The sequence below is a fragment of the Balaenoptera physalus genome, assembly GCF_965194825.1.
Source record: "Balaenoptera physalus genome assembly, chromosome: 1".
Taxonomy (NCBI): Eukaryota; Metazoa; Chordata; class Mammalia; order Artiodactyla; family Balaenopteridae; genus Balaenoptera; species Balaenoptera physalus.
Genome location: NC_138882.1, coordinates 87,505,632 through 87,520,902, shown reverse-complemented (window position 1 = coordinate 87,520,902; position 15,271 = coordinate 87,505,632). Strand labels below are relative to the sequence as shown.

Here is a 15,271-nt window from a genome sequence, read left to right as displayed (position 1 = left end):
TCTGCCCTTGGCCAAGAGAGCAGTAAAAGTGGCTAAGGATCAAAAGATTACCCCACTTGCCCCAATAACCCAGTACTCTCTTTATTTTTCCATTCTTTCCCCAGTCTATGCCATATCTCTTTATGCTTTCTTCCTAGGAACCTTGAGTCAAATGTCTGGAGAATTGAGTAAAGATGGTGACCTGGTAGTTAGCATGCGCATTCTGGGCAAGAAGAGAACTAAGACGTGGCACAAAGGCACCCTTATTGCCATCCAGACGGTTGGTATGTTCAAGCTAGAGGAAGAACTAATGAAAGACAACCTGCAGGTCTCCAATGCTGATTGTTTCTTTTCCCCATAGCCTTGCCTTTTGTCTCTCACGTAGCAACCAGGATTCACACAGAAACTGATGGTTTTTAAAATTTTTTGTTTATCTTTCCCTTTTACTCAGGGCCAGGAAAGAAGTACAAGGTGAAATTTGACAACAAAGGAAAGAGTCTTCTGTCAGGGAACCATATTGCCTATGATTACCACCCTCCTGCTGACAAGCTGTATGTGGGCAGTCGAGTAGTGGCCAAATACAAAGATGGGAATCAGGTCTGGCTCTACGCTGGCATTGTAGCTGAGACACCAAACGTCAAAAACAAGCTCAGGTACCTGGACAGAGGATTGTAAAGAGAGTGGGAGCCGGGAGCACAGCACCTGCCCTGTTCAAGCCACAGTCCAGATCTCACAATTAGCTTTTGTGTTCTTAGTCCCCAGTGGGCAGAAACGCTTTCTTTGCCATGGAGTCATGTGGATGATTCTTTCTCGCTTCCCCCCCCACCACCCCTTTTTTCTCCTTTTCTCAAGGGGAAAACTAGGTAGGGGAGAGTAATTCAGATTGATTAATGGTTAGGGGGAATAGAGAATACATATAGAAGGAAGAAATGGAGACTAAATGTTTTTCAGTAGTGTAGGAATCCGACAGTGTAATGAGAATAAATAGCTTTTGGGAAAGTGGGGATATGTTGGTTAGATTAAGGGAGAATTCTAATATTCTTTTCCATTATGGTTTATCACAAGATATTAAATATAGTTCCCTGTGCCATACAGTAGGACCTTATTGTTTATCCATTCTATATGTAATAGTTTGCATCTGCTAACCTAAGGGAGAATTCTTAACTCTTGGGGTGGGAAGAGAGAATAGTAGGAAGAAAGTAGTGCCCCAAACATCTTCCCTGGAGTGTGTCCTGTTTGTGATCCAGAGGCGTGGAAGCTATAATAAGATAATTTCTGTCGGTCATGTTAAATATCATAACCCCCAATCTTTCTACCATCACTCTTTCCTTATAGGTTTCTCATTTTCTTTGATGATGGCTACGCTTCCTATGTTACACAGTCTGAACTGTATCCCATTTGCCGGCCACGTGAGTGTCCCTCCTTTCTTCCTTAGTTCTATCCATTTCCTCCTTTACCTTGTATTTCTTCTTAAGACAACCAATTAAAAGGCCCTAATGTTTTTGGTGCTTTAGTCTCAAAGAGGATAAGTTTGATTAATGTCCTTTGAGAGTTACAGTTTTACTTGCTCATCTCTAGTGCTGGGTCTTTGCAGCCAAAGAGTCAGACACTAGAAGATCATGACTGACCTTGAGTGGATGCTCATATTGTAGATGTCTTTTGATTTCATTTCTGAGTGATTTAGGTTTGAGAAGATATTACTTCTTTCCTAGTCTCATGCTTACTCTAACATTTGTATAAATCTGTAGTCTGCATAGTGCTTTCATAGCACTTTCTCATGGTGCTTTCCATAGAAGCTGTATTAGATGGGGGCTTCATAGTGTCCTCTATGCTTGTGACTCTGGCTTGGGAGAGACTCTTAACAGAAGCGACTGTTTTTAATTGCAGAAGAGTCAACTAACATGGCTGTGTTTCCACATAACATGGCAGTAAATACATTCAGGGTCCCTTAAAAGCCTGATAGAGCATGAGAAGGAAGGACAGGTTTTTTTAAATCAATTTCATGGTGCCACCTGATTCTTTTTGATTTACCTTTAGACTTACCAAGTTAGCAAGAATTTCCACTTGACTTTTCCTAAGAAGAAACATCCATTTTTATGAAATTAGTGCCTCACCTATGTTTTCATATTGCTTATTTAGTATTTACTTGATTTGAGTGTATATCTACACATTAGGTTCAATACTTTTAGGTGATCTTGGTTTTGCTTCCCTTGAGGTTATGATTTCTTCGTTTATTTTTTCTCTCCCTCCCAACCTGAAAAATACCAAACGTCTCCTTGCCAACCATTTTCCCCTATCAAGACATGCCCTACCTGCCCTCTCTCAGCCCTACTTCTTCCTTGGGACAGTGAAAAAGACTTGGGAGGACATAGAAGACATCTCCTGCCGAGACTTCATAGAGGAGTATATCACTGCTTACCCCAACCGCCCCATGGTTTTGCTCAAGAGTGGACAGCTTATCAAGACTGAGTGGGAAGGCACGTGGTGGAAGTCCCGAGTTGAGGAGGTGGACGGCAGCCTAGTCAGGATCCTCTTCCTGGTACTCTTCTTCCCTGGAGTTTTAGAGGCAGGGCTATGGGTGAGATGGGGGAGCATAAGAGGCAATAATGATGATGATTTTGTAGAAATGCCATAGTTTTCCTCTTTCTTACCCGCTTACCTGTTCTTGCTGTTTTGGGTCAAATTTTACTTTATCTCTTTTTTGGTTCCTGTATGAGTGGTTATTAAAAATAATTTCCCTGAATTTAATTATGACACTAATCTGCATGACAGTGTTTTTGTTTTTCTCCAGGAGTATCCACAATGCATGTAGGTACAGAGAAGGCGACTAGTTCTGTTTGCCAGGGTTAGGGCTTTGATAGCATAGTGGGACAGAAAAGAAGGATCAGTGAATTCAAGATCTTAATGATCTTTCAAGGCCCAGTTTAACTCTTAGATCTTCTATACCTATCCTTTTCTTCTGTCTCATGCCTTTCTTAGAATTATATTTCTTGTCTGAACTATTTCAGCCCTTTGATCCTAAGGCCTTATGATCCTTGTTACACTTCTTATACTCATATAAACATCTATCCCTCTTATAATTTTTTACACAAGGAATGTATGTGTTTTTGTTTTGGGGTTTTTTTTTTTTTTTGTTGTTGTTGTTGAATTCCTGATGCCTGTCATGGAGCCTGGCACATAAGTTTATTGAATAGATAGGGAATTCAGGGCTCATCAGGGAGATTTCGCCCACGGGAAGCACATAGTATATATTCTTCACAAGCGGCGGTGTAGATTCTAGCCTTTAACCCATTCCCCCCGCCACCTTTCCTTCCTCCCAATCCCCCAGGATGACAAAAGATGTGAATGGATCTATCGAGGCTCCACACGGCTGGAGCCCATGTTCAGCATGAAGACATCCTCAGCCTCTGCACTAGAGAAGAAGCAAGGCGGACAGCTCAGGACACGTCCAAATATGGGTATGTCCTGAAAGATACCCTGGGAGAAGGAAGAAATGGACAGAGCAGCAAAGGGGTGTATGTACAATGGCTATATCCTTTGTCTGCCAGGATGACACTACTGACTCACTGAAAGCAGGACGTGTGCCCTGAATTGTTTCCAGTAGTGGTGATGGAGTTGTGATGCTGCCTCCACATGCTATGGCTCTGATTTGTTCTAAAAAACACATAAAAATCTGAAACAACTGGCTTAGGTTAGGGGTACTGTTGGTAGTAATTACCTCTGTTATCCACGTGAAGATTATATGCTTTGTGTGTTATCTGTGGTCAATTTTTTTAAAGCCCAAACCGGTTTTGTTTTTGTTTTTATATACTCCTGGCATACTTTTTGGTTAATTTTTCCTGACAACATTAGTTGATCAAAGAATGCGTTTTTGAAAAATTTTACCAAAGTATAACATAATTACTAATGTAAATCGTCTGAGGCAGGAAGATAAAATCTTGTTATTTAAGTAAAAGTCAGCCTGTGCCAATATTCCCACTCATTGGTGTAAATAGTGAGATCCGACAGTCTTAGCACTTAGTCAAAATGTTTCCATTGTTGCTTTTTTAGATTATATAAATTGAGGATTAGATGTGTGCATGAATATAAATGACACAGCTTTCATCTTCTCAATGGTCAATTTCCTTTTTCCTATAGGTGCTGTGAGGAGCAAAGGTCCCGTGGTCCAGTACACTCAGGACCTGACCAGTACTGGCACCCAGTTCAAGCCAGTGGAGCCCCCTCAGCCTACAGCTCCACCTGCCCCACCTGCCCCACCTGCCCCACCTGGTCCACCTCTGTCTCCCCAGGCAGGTGACAGTGAGTGAGTGCTATTCCTTCTTTTTCGCCGGTTTCTTTCATATTGTATTTTCTGTATCCCTTACTATATGATCTCTAATCTCCTAGAAGCTTGGAAAGCCAGCTTGCCCAATCTCGGAAGCAGGTAGCCAAAAAAAGCACATCCTTCCGGCCAGGATCTGTGGGCTCTGGTCATTCCTCCCCTACATCCCCTGCACTCAGTGAAAATGCCCCTGGTGGGAAACCTGGGATCAGTCAGACACATAGGTGAGAAAATCTCAGGCTCTCTGTTGGGGGTGTTGGCAGCGTGGACTGAGTGGTCACTGTATAGGGAGGTTCCTTGGCCACAAGGGGTCTAGTTAAGATTATGATGGTGAGAAGTTTGAACTTGAAAAGGAAGCTTTAACCTTGGACGTTTCCAGGAAACAGAATGTAAAAATAATTGAATTAGAAACTAGGTGCCTAAAAATACAATCACCAGAAAGTCATTTGTTAAGATTGCTTATTGAATATGGTGTCATCATTGATACAATAGAAAGGGAACTCTGTAGCCTCTTTCCTTGAATCGTGGGAGTCAGGGCATTTATAGGACACATAGCAGGAAAAACTAGCATTAGTAGAAGACTGGACTCTACTTCCATAAGTCACAGGCAAAAAAAATTTTAGGAAAATGTATGCTGTTGAAATAGAGATATTATCAGTCACTGAAGAGTAACCAGAGCGTGTCATTGTCCAGGTTTAGTAAGGCAAGGGGAAATTTGACTTTCTTGTATCATCTTTAGCTTTAAGAGGACAGCTATTTGAAAGGTTAGAGAAGTGGTTGAGCCAGCTGATGGGCTAAGTGTACACCAGAGAGGTGCTATTGCTTTCTTATCTGAATTCTTGCATCTCATTTGCAGATCACCTTTAGGATCCACAACCTCTGCCCCAGCACCCCCAGCTCCCCCAGCACCCCCAGCCTTCCATGGCATGCTGGAGCGGGCCCCGGCAGAGCCCTCCTACCGCGCCCCCATGGAGAAGCTTTTCTACTTACCTCATGTCTGCAGCTATACTTGTCTGTCTCGAGTCAGACCTATGAGAAATGAGCAGTATCGGGGCAAGAACCCTCTCCTAGTCCCACTACTATATGACTTCCGGCGGATGACAGCCCGGCGCCGAGTTAACCGCAAGATGGGCTTTCATGTTATCTATAAGACACCCTGTGGCCTCTGCCTTCGGACAATGCAAGAGATTGAGCGCTACCTTTTTGAGACTGGCTGTGACTTCCTCTTCCTGGAGATGTTCTGTTTGGATCCATATGTTCTTGTGGACCGAAAGTTTCAGCCCTATAAGCCTTTTTACTATATTTTGGACATCACCTATGGGAAGGAAGATGTTCCTCTGTCCTGTGTCAATGAGATTGACACAACTCCCCCACCTCAGGTGGCCTACAGCAAGGAACGAATCCCGGGCAAGGGTGTTTTCATTAACACAGGCCCTGAATTTCTGGTTGGCTGTGACTGCAAAGATGGGTGCCGGGACAAGTGAGTTGGTTAAGGAATTGCTGGCCATGCCTCCAACTTTGTTGTGATTGTCTTTCTTTCCACTTCTTTGCCTTATACTGCACTCCTCCTTTCCTCACCTCCCTTTACCTCCTTAGCTGGAGCTCCTGCCATAAGGCCTCCATGAAAACTATGAGACTGAGAGGCTGGGGCCCCACAGCTTAACCTTGGGTGCATGTGTCTTATGTTCGTTTCTCTGATTCTCCTTTTCTTTTGCTTCCCTCCATTATGCTTTTGGTTGCCACTTGTTTTGTTCTCTGTCTCTTTATCTTATTCTCACTCTGTCATATTCTTACTGTCTTTTCCTTTCTCATTTACATGTATGCAAGAAGAAAAAGAAATTTCACTACTTTATCACCATCCTTTTATCAGTAGTAACTTCCTGCCTCTAAAGAAAGTCTCACAGCTGTAGCTGTTGTACCCTTCTATTTTATACAGGTCTAAGTGTGCCTGCCATCAGCTAACTATCCAGGCTACAGCCTGCACCCCAGGCGGCCAAATCAACCCTAACTCTGGCTACCAGTACAAGAGACTAGAAGAGTGTCTGCCCACAGGGTAAGTAGTCAGGGGAAAGTGAAGCACCTCAGAGACTGAATTCTTGTTTTTCTGTGCTTGTAACAACCATCAGAATTCTAAAAATTGGAGCCAAAAATAGGATAACTGATACAGACATTTTATCAATTAAGCCTTAGTTACTGAATTCCCAGCACATGTTTCTTCCTTGAGCTTTCCTCGAAATGAATACATATAATGATTGAATAGTATCTAGCAATTTTTTGTTGCAGTAAAAGATCACCTTGATTTCAGAGCTGTACGATTATTCTAACATTGTGGTTTACTCTGGCAAGCAAGATGTGTTCAGAGAGGAGACCTGATTATATAGGACTTTGTAAATCAGAATAAAAATTAGAGTCAAATTCATGATGTGATGGGAAGCTGTTAGAGAATTTTAAGCAGGCAAATGATGTGATCTGCCTTTCAAAGATTACTCTGACTTCTCTATGAAAAATAAGTCTTTAGGGCAGCAAAAGTAGAATTTGGTAGACCAATTAGATACTTTCAGGAACATAGGTAAGAAGTGGTGGTTGCTGGGGCTTGTACTAGAATGAAGGTGGCAGTAGAGATGAAAGCGGATACACTTGGGGATGCACTTGGAGGTAGAGCTGCAGAACTTCATAGATTGCGGAATGGGAGGGAAAGAACAGAATCAAGGACAAGTCCTAAATTTTATACTTGAGCAACTAAGTGGATGCTGGTGCTTTTTACCGAGATGGAAGACTAGAGCTAGAGTGTCAGGTCTGAGTAAAATTCAGCTTCTGTTCTGGCCATGTTAAGTCTGAGATGCCCGTCAGGCAACCCAAGTGGAAATGTCAAGAAGGCATTGAGGACTTCCCTGGTGGCGCAGTGGTTAAGAATCCGGCTGCCAGTGCAGGGGACACAGGTTCGAGCCCTGCCCCGGGAAGATCCCACATGCCGCAGAGCAACTAAGCCCATGCGCCACAACTACTGAGCTGGCACTCTAGAGCCTGTGAGCCACAACTACTGAGACCATGTGCCACAACTACTGAAACCCACGAGCCTAGAGCCCGTGCTCAGCAACAAGAGAAGCCACCACAATGAGAAGCCCGCACACCGCAACAAAGAGTAGCCCCCACTCGCTGCAACTAGAGAAAGCCTGCGCGCAGCAACAAAGACCCAACGGAGCCAAATAAATTTATTTATTTGATTTTTTTTTTTTTTTAAGAAAAAAAGGCATTGAGACTTCTGAAGAGAAGTGTAAGGATTGGGCATAAAGAATTAGGAGTCATCAGCTCAGGAGTGGTAGTTAAAGCCTGGACGAGTTCATCTAGAGAGAATATTGATAATAGAAAAGAGAAGGGGCACAGAGTAAGCCCTGGGCTCTCCAACTAGAAATTGAGCAGAGGAGGTGGAGCCAGCGTGTGAGATTGAGAAGGACAGGTCAGGGAAAGAGGAGGACAGTGAAAAAGTGGGATATAATGTGGTAAGCTGGGTCTATATGAATATGTGAACTAATTAGCCTAGTGCTCAAGATACATAATTAACAGAGGACAGAAAAGGAAAGAATCATCAGTGAAATAATTCAGATGTTTTCCCATAATGGAAGGGACTGTGTTTCCAAAGTGAAAAGGCCAATCAGGTCCTAGCATAACAGATGAAAATAGATCCCCACTAAAACACATGATGATAAAATGTGATCGTTGTGTCCACAGAACACTGAGGGCAAAAAGAAAATACTAAAACCTTGTAGAGAAGAGAAGGAGACCACAAAAGAAACAAGAATTCAAAAAAAAAAAGAAAAGAATTCAAAGTGACTTCGGCCTTCTCAAAATAACATTGGAAGCTAGATGGCAATTAAGGAATCTGTTCAGAATTCTAAGGAAAATTATTTCTAACCTAGAGTTCTAAACCCAGGAAAGCTATCAGTTGTTGGTTAAAGTAGGCTAAAGCCTTTTTTTTTTTTTTTTTTAATTTATTTGGTTTTGGCTGCGTTGGGTCTTCGTTGCTGCACACAGGCTTTCTCTAGTTGTGGCGAGCGGGGGCTACTCTTCATTGTGTTGCGCAGGCTTCTTTTGTTGCGGAGCGCGGACTCTACACACGCGGGCTTCAATTGTTGCAGCACGCAGGCTCAGTAGTTGTGGCATGTGGGCCTTAGAGCGCGTAGGCTTCGGTAGTTGGGGTGCGTGGGCTCTAGGGCTCGTGGGCTTCAGTAGTTGTGGCGCGCAGGCTCAATATTTGTGGCTTGTGGGCTCTAGAGCACAGGCTCAGTAGTTGTGGCACACGGGCTTAGTTGCTCCGTGGCATGTGGGATCTTCCCGGACCAGGGATCAAACCTTTGTCTCCTGCATTGGCAGGCAGATTGTTAACCACTGCGCCACCAGGGGAGTCCCTAAAGACATTTTTTAGACATGAAATACCTCAAAATTTTCCATTATTTTCTCTCTCAGAAAATTACTGGAAATGTTTACTAAAATGGGGGAAAAAGACAAGAGAGAAGAAGGCATATACTGATCCAGGAAACAGAGGCTCCAGCTCAAAAGAGGAGTGAGGGGAATCCCACATGATAGGGAAGTCAGGGGGTCTTCCAGGCTGACAGCTGTGCACCAGATGTAGAGAACGGCCAGTGTCAGAGCAGGTCAGATTTGGCTGCAGGAGAGACTTCTGGGAAAGGGGGCTTGATAGAAAACCTGATGGGTTTGAGTATCTTCAGAGGAGATTGAGACTACTGGGAAAATCAGGACATAAATTTGAGCTGAGTGCATATTGAAAACTAAACAAAGGAAAAGACACCTGTTAGCTTTAGCTGCATTGTATCATTTATGTTTTAATTATAAACAAAGAAAATTGAATCTTTTAACAACATTTAGATTTGATAATGCTGAGTAGTAGGTGCCTGTTCATTATATCTTTTTTACATGTTTGAAATGTTTCATAAGAATATTTTCAAATAACCACAAATATGTCACTCCCCTGCTTAAAACTCTTTAAAAGCTTTCCACTGCACTTTGGATATTATTCTGACTCTTAATCTTGGATCACAAGACAATGTACTATCTGGCCCCTTCCTATCTCTCTACTTCGAAAACTGTTCCAACCACACTGATATTCTTCAGTGCCTGGATCCAGTTCACCCAGTGTTTGCCAGCCTACCTCAAGAGGCTTTGTACGTACTGTGCCCTCTTCTGGGCATCCTTCCACTGTTGTTTGCATGATTATCTTCTTTAACCTTGAGTTCTCAGCTTTAATCTCACCTCCTCAGAGAAGCCTTTCCTGGTCACTCTAAAACTAGGTCATTTTCACTCCCTTAATTCTCTCATTGAGAGTGTGTCCTTTAGTATCTGTGACAACTTTATTTTATTTGTTGACTTGTTTTTGTTCTCTTTTCTGCTAGAAGGTAATCTCCATGAGGGCAGGAACCTTGTCTCTCTTGCTCACCATTGTATCACCAGCAGCTAATTTACCCAGTGTATGGCATATAGTAACCATTCAAATTTTGTTGAATGAATGAATGAATGATACTCAGTATAGCTACTCTGAAAATCTCATGTGGTGGTTAGACCTGAGTTCAAATTCTGGCCTTGTTGCTTCCAAGCTGATCCTGTTTTATCAGCTCTAAACAGAGGATATGAGCGCTAATACCTTCCCAACCCCAGTGGGGTTTTAAGGGACCTAACAAAGATGTTTTGTTTCTTTTTTTTTTTAAGATTTATTTATTTTCATTTATTTTTGGCTGCATCGGGTCTTAGTTGCAGCGCATGGGCTCTTTGTAGCAGCACATAGACTTCTCTCTAGTTGTGGCGTGCAGGGTTTTTTTCTTTCTCTAGTTGTGGCACACAGGCTCCAGGGCGCGTGGGCTCTGTAGTTGGTGGCACATGAGCTCTAGTTGAGGTGCGCGAGCTCAGTAGTTGTGGTGCACAGGCTTAGTTGCCCCGCAGCATGTGGGATCTTAGTTCCCTAACCAGGGATCGAACCTGCGTTCCCTGCATTGTAAGGTGGATTCTTAACCACTGGACCACCAGGGAAGTCCCTTAAATGTGTTTATTTTATGTATCTATTTCTACAAATTGACTTATTTTAATGGCTCTGAATCCATATTCACCTCATAGTTTGCTTAGCTTTTCTCCAGTTGTTAGGCATTCTGTCATTCACTGTTACTATCTGTAGTGCTATAAATATCTGTATCAGTCACTTTTCCCCCTTCTGAGTTATTTCTTTGGGCTATATTCCCAAATGAATCAAAGAGCATAGACAGTTCAGTAAGTCTGCTCATTTAGATCATTACCTGATAAATGATGACACCTTAAAAATTATAAAAGTTCTGTGGATGTAACGGATGCTCTAGTGATCGTGTTATGATTGATTTTATTGTGACCTCCTCCCAGAGTTTATGAGTGTAACAAACGCTGCAAATGTGACCCAAACATGTGCACAAACCGGTTGGTGCAGCATGGACTGCAGGTTCGACTGCAGCTCTTCAAGACCCAGAACAAGGGCTGGGGTATCCGCTGCTTGGATGACATTGCCAAAGGCTCCTTTGTCTGTATTTATGCAGGTTGGTGATGAAATGAAAGGGTTGCTTTCTGGGGTTAGGACATGGTGGGACATTGAATCATAGACAAGTTGAACTTAAGAATGCTTAACATGTGAACTGGGGGAGGGGAAGCCAGGATTTTCTTCTATAAAGAGCATGAGCGATGTGCCTGTCTGGGTGGATCAAGAAGGGACAAAAGTGCTTCAGGAGGATGAGAACAAAAAGGGATGAAATTGTGGACATGATGTTTCAGCAGAGAGACATGATAGTAGAGTCCAGTGTGTCATTTTTTCCCACATCACTCCACTCCACCCAGAGATTTAGCATAACTGAAGAACTCTCTTTTGGTAAACAAAGTAAAGAGGAAGAATGGGATGGCAGAAAGGGCAAGATTTAAAACTATAGTTAAGTTCCCTTTACTCTCATAGTTAAGACACTAAGAAGGAGGTATCATCAAAGAGAAATGAGACACCATAATGGAGGCGATTTGACTCTCTTTGCTGGTGGGCTGGATATTGATGGAATGAACTTTATTCTTTCTAAAAGCACCTCATAACCCTGGAAGGTCTTTCTCTTCATTCCCAGGCAAAATCCTGACAGATGACTTTGCTGACAAGGAGGGCCTGGAAATGGGTGATGAGTATTTTGCCAATCTGGACCATATCGAGAGCGTGGAGAACTTCAAGGAAGGATATGAGAGTGATGCCCCCTGTTCCTCTGACAGCAGTGGTGTAGACTTGAAGGACCAGGAAGATGGCAACAGCGGTACAGAGGACCCCGAAGAGTCCAATGACGATAGCTCAGATGATAACTTCTGTAAGGATGAGGACTTCAGCACCAGCTCGGTGTGGCGCAGCTATGCTACCCGGCGGCAGACCCGGGGCCAGAAGGAGAATGGATTGTCTGAGATGCCTTCCAAGGACTCTCGCCCCCCAGACCTTGGGCCCCCACGTGTTCCTGTCCCTCCATCGATCCCTGTAGGTGGCTGCAATCCACCTTCCTCTGAAGAGACACCCAAGAACAAAGTGGCCTCGTGGTTGAGCTGCAATAGTGTCAGTGAAGGTGGCTTTGCTGACTCTGATAGCCGTTCATCCTTCAAAACCAGTGAAGGTGGGGAAGGTCACGCTGGGGGAGGCAGAGGGGAGGCTGAGAAGGCTTCCACCTCAGGGCTGGGCTTCAAGGATGAGGGAGACATCAAGCAGCCCAAGAAAGAGGTAAGCAGTGGCAGGAAACTCTTGAGAATTGTGGCTTTTGTATAACTTTTTTGTGGTAACAATGTAGTCTCACCATGAGTCTTTTTTTTTTTTTTTTGGCCGTGCCACGCGGCTTGCGGGATCTTAGTTCCCTGACCAGATATCAAACCTGTGCCCCCTGCAGTGGAAGCGTGGAGTTCTAACCACTGGACCTCCAGGGAATTCCCTCATGAGTCTTCACATGCAGATTATTTACTTGATGGATATTTCTGTGGCAAATCTGATTAACCTACCCCTAATACATTCCTAGTGTTGGTTTAAAGAACCAAATTATTTTAAAATCAGCCTGCTGGGGGGAAAGTATCTGATTTATTCCAAAGTGAAGGGTTTATAAGTAATTTTTTTAATTGCTATTTCAAGTTATCTACATCATTGCTTTCTTTTATTACAGTAGAATGATCTTACGTGAATTGTATAGTAGAATGATCTTACAAGAATTGATCGTACGTGTATTTTTAATGATGTTGAAATTTAGCACATTACAGGTGGTGAACTGTCCCTTGTCCTCGTAAGATTCTGCCCATGGTGTTTTCCGTGTACATTAATGCCCTATTGTTGGGAAGGGTTAAAGACCCCTCCCAGGGGGGCTTTCTGATGAGAATGATTGTTACTCTTAACTTGCAGAGTAATTTCTTCACACACACCCCACTTTAGATAGTGTACCTCTTACTGGCTAATGTCTTTGGAGGTCATTTGAGGTGAAGTCTGTCATCGTGGGGTTTGTTATCCAGGACCATGAAAACATTTAACCCTTCACTTGCTCTCTTTTCCAGGACCCTGATGACCGAAACAAGATGTCAATGTAAGTGCCTCTCTCTTTGACCTTTTTCCAAGTCTACCTTCTGTAAAGCCTACAGAAGTAGCCTAAGAAACAGCCAGTAACCTGACCCCTCTCATGTCTTCCTCTCCCATCAGAGTTACTGAAAGCTCTCGAAATTATGGTTACAATCCTTGTCCCGTGAAGGCTGAAGGACTTCGCCGCCCACCAAGTAAGACTAGCATGCATCAGAGCCGACGACTCATGGCCTCTGCTCAGTCAAACCCTGACGTAAGTGACCTTTCTCAAGCTGTACCTTACCCAGCCTTCTGTTTCATTCAGAGTCTGAGTAAAGGAACATTCTCACCTCATCAAGTCTGTCACCATAATTACTGTTACATATCTTATTTCTCTGCTTTGACTTCCTGCCTCATTTTCCTTCACCCAGCCTCTAATCTTGCTATAGTCTGAGCCCCTTTCTGCGTAACCATAGGTAAAAGCAGGGATTCAAAGGGCCCTCTCCATTTACCCTTATTCCTTCTTTTCACCCTTCCGCTTCCCCAGGACATCCTGACACTGTCCAGCAGCACAGAAAGTGAGGGGGAAAGTGGGACCAGCCGAAAGCCCACTGCTGGTCAGACTTCAGCCACAGCCGTTGACAGTGATGATATCCAGACCATCTCCTCTGGCTCTGAAGGCGATGACTTTGAGGACAAGAAGAACATGTCTGGTAGTCTGGAAGAATTTGGGGGGTAGTAGGAAAGAACCAGTTGGAGGGAAAATTCAGATCCTGAGAGTTGAAGCATCTCTGGGAGGACTCCCTGACTCCCACCTAAACTGTTAATATCAATGTTTGACACATCCCTTCCCTCTCTTCTTCCCAGTTCCCTACTCTTTTCCCTCAGCTCCTTTATCCAGCAGATCTAATCCTGCTTGGAAAAAATGCCACCTAGGCTCTTTGCCTCAGAGTCCCAGCTTATTGGTATTCCTGAGCTGCCCTGGGTGGGATAAAAATGGAAGTAGAATGTCCAGTCATGAGGCAGGACAGGCCTAACCCCATTCTCCTTCCTGTCCAGGTCCAATGAAGCGCCAAGTGGCAGTAAAATCAACCCGGGGTTTTGCTCTTAAATCAACCCATGGGATTGCCATTAAATCAACCAACATGGCATCCGTGGAAAAGGGGGAGAGTGCACCTGTTCGTAAGAACACACGCCAGTTCTACGATGGGGAGGAGTCTTGCTACATCATCGATGCCAAGCTTGAAGGCAACCTGGGCCGCTACCTCAACGTGAGACCCCTTTCCCTCACCTGTATGTGCTGATAATCCCATGGTCCTCACATTTCTAGTTCTTCTAACACAACTATATAAACCCACCTTTTCTTGTTATAAATTCTTGATCTCAAAGGATCTTTCAAAACTTCTCTGTTGTGATGGGGAGGATCAAATGGCATTGTTTTCATCCAACTCTCACTCACCCCACAAAGCCAGATTCTGTTTCCTTAGTTCTTATTTGAATCTGTCCTTAACCCTATAGCACAGCTGCAGCCCCAACCTGTTTGTCCAGAATGTCTTCGTGGATACTCACGATCTTCGCTTCCCGTGGGTGGCCTTCTTTGCCAGCAAGTAAGAGGGAGTCAGGGAAGGGGATGGTTGGGTAGGAAAAGAAGCCCAAGGTTGGGGAGGGGCAAGGACTACAGAAATTTGAAGGGCCGCTCCTCCATCTGTGATCCAGCGCCACCTGCATGCTCAGTCACCCCAGGTGCCTGGGTTATCTGCTGTTTCACCACACTCCTTCCTTTTCTTCCTCTTCAGGAGAATCCGGGCTGGGACAGAACTCACCTGGGACTACAACTACGAGGTGGGCAGCGTGGAGGGCAAGGAGCTGCTTTGCTGCTGTGGGGCCATCGAATGCAGAGGGCGTCTTCTTTAGAGGACAGCCTTCTTCCTAACCTTCCCAACCCTTCCTGAACTGCCCTTTCCTCAGGAACTGGGTCTTCCTGACTGATGAATTCTGACCCCCAAGTCTCTAGTCTGGCTACTCCCCCAGCTCCTAGTAGATAGAAATGGGGGTTCTGGATCAGGAGACCCCTTCCACTGTGGTGCTAGCAGGCAGGGCCCCCCCCCCCCACCTCCTGAGGCGTAGAGGTGGGAGACGTCACCACTCTAACCTGGGCCTGACATCCCTTCAGTCCTCCTGTTGCTCACCCCTCCCATCCTACATTTGTTCACGTGTTCATGCTTCTAACAGACTTTATTCCTAGAATGAGGGCTGTGTATTTTATTATCCCTGGTTTGTATTGTTTCTTGAAAGTCTTTTAACAAGATGTTAAAACTAAGATTGTGATTTGATTTCTCTCCCTCAGCTCCCAATTCTGGGTCTTTTGATGAAAGATCTGTTTTGCCCCCATCCTC

At 44.1% G+C, this 15,271-nt stretch overlaps 1 protein-coding gene and 1 long non-coding RNA gene across 7 annotated transcripts in view; one reads left to right on the top strand and one right to left on the bottom strand.

Moving 5' to 3' along the window:
- Nucleotides 1-15,195, top strand: part of SETDB1 (SET domain bifurcated histone lysine methyltransferase 1) — a 34,559-nt gene extending 19,364 nt beyond the window's left edge. For 3 of the 6 annotated variants that reach the window (XM_082474177.1, XM_082474175.1, XM_082474176.1), the window contains exons 6-22: nucleotides 138-263; nucleotides 431-632; nucleotides 1,315-1,388; nucleotides 2,328-2,518; nucleotides 3,308-3,437; nucleotides 4,117-4,282; nucleotides 4,366-4,524; nucleotides 5,157-5,780; nucleotides 6,237-6,353; nucleotides 10,700-10,869; nucleotides 11,434-12,062; nucleotides 12,875-12,903; nucleotides 13,017-13,149; nucleotides 13,423-13,588; nucleotides 13,935-14,146; nucleotides 14,394-14,482; nucleotides 14,672-15,195. In XM_082474177.1, the coding sequence (XP_082330303.1) occupies nucleotides 138-263; nucleotides 431-632; nucleotides 1,315-1,388; nucleotides 2,328-2,518; nucleotides 3,308-3,437; nucleotides 4,117-4,282; nucleotides 4,366-4,524; nucleotides 5,157-5,780; nucleotides 6,237-6,353; nucleotides 10,700-10,869; nucleotides 11,434-12,062; nucleotides 12,875-12,903; nucleotides 13,017-13,149; nucleotides 13,423-13,588; nucleotides 13,935-14,146; nucleotides 14,394-14,482; nucleotides 14,672-14,789 (3,335 nt within the window). In that variant the 3' untranslated portion in view covers nucleotides 14,790-15,195. The remainder of the gene's footprint in view (nucleotides 1-137; nucleotides 264-430; nucleotides 633-1,314; nucleotides 1,389-2,327; nucleotides 2,519-3,307; nucleotides 3,438-4,116; nucleotides 4,283-4,365; nucleotides 4,525-5,156; nucleotides 5,781-6,236; nucleotides 6,354-10,699; nucleotides 10,870-11,433; nucleotides 12,063-12,874; nucleotides 12,904-13,016; nucleotides 13,150-13,422; nucleotides 13,589-13,934; nucleotides 14,147-14,393; nucleotides 14,483-14,671) is intronic. The other 3 variants (XM_082474178.1, XM_082474179.1, XM_082474180.1) reach the window with 3 other exon arrangements.
- On the bottom strand, nucleotides 12,539-13,524 carry LOC309667571. Its single transcript, XR_014267818.1, has 2 exons — nucleotides 13,388-13,524; nucleotides 12,539-12,878 (listed from the first exon to the last, which is right to left on the bottom strand). It is a non-coding gene; the product is annotated as an uncharacterized lncRNA (long non-coding RNA).
- Nucleotides 15,196-15,271: the final 76 nt, after the last annotated feature.